This window comes from Trachemys scripta, chromosome 6 (assembly GCF_013100865.1).
Source record: "Trachemys scripta elegans isolate TJP31775 chromosome 6, CAS_Tse_1.0, whole genome shotgun sequence".
Lineage (NCBI taxonomy): Eukaryota > Metazoa > Chordata > Testudines > Emydidae > Trachemys > Trachemys scripta.
In genome coordinates, this window is record NC_048303.1 from 76765803 (window position 1) to 76771802 (window position 6000).

Sequence of the window (6000 nt, forward strand, 5' to 3'; positions counted from 1 at the left end):
GCAGCAAGGGAAGTTTAAGTTGGACATTAGGAAAAACTTCCTGACTGTCAGGATGGTTAAGCACTGGAATAAATCGCCTAGGCAGGTTGTGGAATCTCCATCATTGCAGATTTTTAAGAGCAGGTTAGACAAACACCTGTCAGGAATGGTCTAGATAATACTTAGTCCTGCCATGAGTGCAGGGGACTTGACTAGATGACCTCCCGAGGTCCCTTCCAGTCCTATGATTCTATGATATTTCATGGGACAATTCAAACGGAAGTGTCTTTTCCAGTCATAGGGAGGAAAGTGGGGGAGGGGGGTGGAAGCTCAGGGTGAGGTGTGTGGTTTAAATGGGTTACAAATTGTTGCAATAAACCAGTATCTCTATTCAGTCCATGATTTTTTGTGTCTATCAAAGTTATGAATTTAAGATGCCAGGCTTGTCATCTGAAGGTGTTGTGCAGGTTTCCTTTGAGGATGAGGACTGAGAGGTCAGATATAGAATGATCACTTTGTGAAAAGGGTTCATCCACAGTTGATACGGTGTTTTTGTCTTTTAGCATTTTTCTGTGTGAATTCATTTGAGAGCATAGTGATTGTTTCACTTCACCCATATAGTTTTTATTGGGGCATTTAGTGAACTGGATGAGGTACACCACCCTTGTGGGAGGTGTTGACCATCGCAGCAGTGGAGATCTCTCTCTAGGTTTTACATCTGTTGTTCTGTCAAAGTCTGGTGCTGCTTTGAGTTGGTATGGCCTGTTCTGTGGGGAGCTTGCTTCTGATGACAAACTTGGAGAGGCTGGGGTGTTGTTTGAAAACCAGAAGAGGAGGTTAAGGAGAGATTTATTTCAGGCTGTAGTTCCCATAGAGTATGGGTTGTAAGAAGGCCGCTCCTGAATGTACAGACTGAAAGGGGTAGGTTTTCTAAAGAGATTTTGTGCTTTTGCATTGTAGCTAAACGTAATATCCACTTTCCTCACACACTAAAGGTCCTCTCCTGCTTCCACTAAAATCAATGTGAGTTTAACCATTAGTAATTAATTAATAACTCAAATAACTTACCAACACAGTTCCTTCCAGAGGGATCAGGTTCATAGCCACTGTTACAATTACAACGATAGCTACCACGTAGATTTTCACAAATTCCATTGGCGCAAATATCAGGATCCAATGCACACTCATTAATATCTGTATCAATATAATAGAGAAGTTTAATGCAATTGTATTACACATTTAATGCTGTGAAACATCTTATCTTGGAATAGTTGCACACATAGAAATGCCTCTAACTCAAAATATCTATTTTGTAAGTGTAGTGACTATGGATTGAGGGCCGAAGAGTCATTCTTTGCACATTTTCATCTCATAGGATCCAGGACTTTTCCACATTAACAAAACAAAACAAAAAAATACTCTTTCTATATGCGGATTCCTCTGGTTTATATAGATCCATTCAGAAACACTGGAAAGAACAACAAGGATGCCGGGCCTGATTGTGATCTCACTTAAACCTCTTTTATACTGATGCTACTCCACTTATTTCCATGATTTACTTGGACTGATTAACAATGGTGCATCTGAGATCAGTATCTAGCCTGCAATTTATGTGTACACCGATACATACTCAGACAAACACTTTGTTAACCTGGCATTAAAGATTATAAGATGTCCAAAGCTTTCATAAGAAAATGGAAATCAGTGGAATCTGGTCTACTTTATGGTGTTATTACAAATCTATAACCAAAGTTCACTAACCTTGATGGAATCTTGGGGAACACAAGGCACATTTCATGCTAAATCCTACCTCCCTGTAGCACAGATTTCGCCTAACAAGTCCAGACCCTCCTTTTCCCTTAAGAGTTTTTTTTTCTTTTGGTAGAAGTTCAGTACCCTCCTATGCCCCAACTTTTCTGATGTCTTCAGGGAGCAACCAGGTGGGTCCATGATTAGAATGAAGGGAGCAGGACTGGGTGACTGTTACTGCAGTGTGGTAAAAGGAGTATGACTAGGGTGGAGAGACAAATGGATATGACTGGGAATGAGAACTGTCTGTAAGGGGGATTTCCTGCCTGCTCTCAGTAAAGGGAACAGACGAGGAGGAAAACACTGCTTTGGTTGGGGTAGGGGGTTCCGGTTTGAAGATGTTCAATTTTCCCCTGCTTGAGCAAGCCAAGTTCTTCAGAGTAAGCAGCAGCACGGTCCTATGTGAACCTACTTTCACTTGTATGAGATCCACAGCAAAGGTTACAATTTCGTTCAGGTCTCCAAAAGGGATTTTAATTTATATTTGATCCCTGGAGGAGATTAATCTTCTGAAGGCACCTGGCAAAGACTACGATCTGTCTTATATCCCTTGTGAAGAGTTACAGTCTTCAGGTACTGAATAAAGACTGTAACCTCTACAGAGGACCTCATACAAATTCCCATAGTTAGAAACTGTAGCTTTGCGGGAAATGGTTATTTCTCTTGAGAGATTTACAGGCTCACCAAGTGGCACTAGTGGAGCTTCTACAGTCAGTAAACCATAAAGTACTCATCTCAGAGAATTTACAAACTCTGCTTATGTACTTCACGTTACTTACGTGAAGACATTAAAAATCACAGCCTGTAAAATGATAAAACTAGGCCCATATGCTTACAATATTGAACAGAAATAACATTTTCTTTTTTATTTAAGTATTATTTTTAAATGCTAACTATGCTATTGCTGAAAGTACTATAGTAGGGTATCATACTGCTCCCACTGAAGTGATGGGAGTTTTACTCCTGACTTGGATGGGAACAATTCTCATCCTTTCTTAGGAACCTTTGATTTATTTTAATATTGTACCATATTAAAACATACCATATCTTGAAAAAAGCCTTTAGCCACTTGTATCTTATGAAAAATCCAAATGCTGAATTCATACTTTTGAATATTTGTTTTACTTTCATTATTTTTCATGAGTCTTATATATATAAGAAAAAAAAATGTAACATTACCTCGTCCATCCACAGTAATGCCTACTCCACTGCTACACAGGCCATGGAAATCAGCTACTCGATTGAAACAGAAGTTATATAAAAAATGTTAGTTCTAAACCTCCAAGTACATACTTGAATGAAAATTGTGACATCATGAAACAAAACACTAAAAGGAAATATATGGTATTATCCTCTCAAAAGTACCATCTCCTCGAGTTAGTACCTACAACAGTAACATCACACATGATGCTAATTGACAGCTTCACAACAGAGCAATGTCACCCCAGAAAGCAACATGGACTGTTCTCCAAAATATGGTGATATGAATACTGTTTTCAAGGGGTGTATGTGGCAAATAAACTGTTTCTTCATGTTCTCTGCATTTTGCTGTTACTAAAGATGAGTGAACTAGTTCTTATTAAAAAATTAATTAAAAAAGAGTGGTTTGAACATCAACCCTAATTCCAAATTGAATAGTGACTGTACTTTACACTGGACTGATTTGGTTAGGGAACCTACAGCTCCTTGTCTAACGCCTTTAAGGTACCTTTTCTCCGATCCAACATAACCTCTTCTGGCTCACCCTACACTTAAAGATAATTATGAGGCCCAGCTGCATCAATCTAGACCTTGGTGCCTACACCCTGAATTCTCACATAGTCTGGACAGCTCTGGAGTTTGGTGCACTCTAGACAGCACTGGGCATGGAAGAACTTAAACAAACATTTTCTTCTTTTGTTCACATTAAATACTACAAATTTAGATTACCTTGAAAATAAATGCTATGAATCTGCTTTGAAACAGACTTATTAGTCTATGTTAGCTGAAGAATTATACAACTTTACCTGAGTTCTTGGCAGGACATGGGTGACATGGCTCTCCAAAGCCATAGTCTGGATTGGCACAGCAACATTCAGATTTTGTCACTGCCCCAGGGAAAGGGCGGACACACACTCCTTTTTTGATTCCTCCATAGCATGTGCTGCGCATATGAGTATCTAAGAAAGGGGAGGCAGAGAAATAATTATGTTTTCTTACACTAGGAAGGATATGAATGAATACTCTTTCAACAAGAACCTGAGGTCATAATCTTATCCAGTGAAAGGGATACATTTTGTCCTGTATGAAGGATGGCTCACTTAGAAGCCACAGAAAGCCAAGTGCCTGCATCGAAGAACAGAATTTGGCTCTAAATAGTTATCTGAATGTTCCCTTTCCAAGTATATGTTCCCATCTGTGGTGTATGTTCTTTCCAAACTCATCTGTCATTTGGAGGCTGATTCTGCATGCTTATGTTTAATAGTACAGTAACTTACTCCATGAAAAGTGCCATCGGACTCAATGGCACTACTTATGAAGCAAGATAATACTCAGTGTAAGGGTAGCAGAAAGGAGCCTTTTGATTGTAAGTTCTTTGATGCACTTTTCTGCAAAATGCCTATGACATTGTGAGTATTATTAACATAAAATAAAATAAGATAAAATCAGCCCCACGTAATGTGATAACTTTCAGATTACAAATACTTTTCCGCGAGCTAGAATGTCTGAATAATATTATTCAGATCATTCAGTGAATCATGTAGCATAGTCAGATAGAAAGCTCCTGTGTCAGATCCTGCAATACTGTAGATTTCTAAACACCATACAGACTCCTTGAAATTCTATCCAGAGGATTTCGTATGAATGAAAATTTTGTTACACACTATTTGAAATAACCTACTTTATGTCTGGAACAATTATATCATCTTTTTGTAAAACTGAAATTCCCAAATGATCATGAATCTGCCTCATGATTTCTTGGCATCTTAAGGGCATTTCCTGTTGAAACTGTAATATTTATGGTATATCTTTAAGAGATACTAGTGATGACCCATGGGTATGGTTCTATGAGTGAGGTGGACAAATGTGTGTGTGGTTCTGGCAGAGTTATGCTGATTTGTGCATAGGTTGAATAGTGGCAGTTGGGCCAAGTAATCCCCCATCCCTGCAGTCTCCCTCATACACCCAATGAAATTACAACATGCAAGTCAGATGGAGAGAAAGAGTAGTGATTGTCTAGAATTCTTGGTATGACAAAGATAGATGCCTTTCTGTAGCTGTCACACAGGTGTAATTCATAAAATCAAAATAGCCAACAACTTAAAAACTGGATGGCAACAGATTGCAAATCCCAGCAATGACAGGTTCTGGGGATATTCTAAACAAAAAAGAGCTCTCAACTATGCATGTAGCTGTATACATTACTTCACACTGACTGAATAGACATTCTGGTCTTCAGAATGACACAGACAGAGTGGCAATTCTGGAATCTTATAAGTAGCAGCAGTCCATCTTGAAAGCTCCAAGCCGTTCAGTTACTGTGTGCCATGCTATAGCATCGCAAGTGACTAGAAAAATGCAATTCTCGAGTAACAGTCCTTGCCACAGATAATGCAGATGCAGGGTCAGAGGGATGAAGTCAGGGCACTACTACCACTTGAGGCCTGTTGTGCTTTCCTCTCTTCACTTTCCCCTCTCTCTCAACCACCTTTTTTCAACCTCTTTGACTCCCTGTTGCATAGGGTTACCATTCGTCCGGATTCCCCCGGACATGTCCGGATTTTTGAACTAAAAATAGCGTCCGGGGGGGAATTTGTTAATGTCCAGACTTCCCTCTCTCCCCCCCCATGCAGAGCACTCGCGGCTAACAGGGCAGCCGGATGGTGCTACTTACATGGGGCTCCGACAGCGAGAGAGAGTCCCTCCTCCACTTCCCCCTCCCCCCCCCTGCAGCATAGCTCAATACTCCCTCCCTCCCTGCATTCGCCTCCGGCAGGCTGGAGCTCCTCACCCGCTGCTGGCCAGCGTGCGGGGAGAACGGCTCAGACTCAGCAAGCTCCCAGAGAGACCTTAGGCGAACCGAAGGCCAATGACAAGGGAGCCAGGGGGCAGGAGAAGGGGCAGGGAGGTTCTGGAGGGGGCAGTCGGGAGTTCGGGGGGGGGGGCTTTCTGGGAGGTGTGGGTAAGGTTTTGGGCAGTCAGGGTACAGGTAGGGGGGAGGGTCCTGGGGGG

The 6000-nt window shown here is 41.1% G+C and overlaps 1 protein-coding gene across 1 annotated transcript in view; it reads right to left on the reverse strand.

The window, feature by feature from the left end:
• Positions 1-6000, reverse strand: part of FBN2 (fibrillin 2) — a 254198-nt gene that overhangs the window by 136132 nt on the left and 112066 nt on the right. The window contains exons 16-18 of the mRNA XM_034773456.1: positions 3795-3947; positions 2968-3021; positions 1048-1173 (exon numbers count right to left, since the gene is read on the reverse strand). Coding sequence (XP_034629347.1) covers positions 1048-1173; positions 2968-3021; positions 3795-3947 — 333 coding nt within the window. The remainder of the gene's footprint in view (positions 1-1047; positions 1174-2967; positions 3022-3794; positions 3948-6000) is intronic.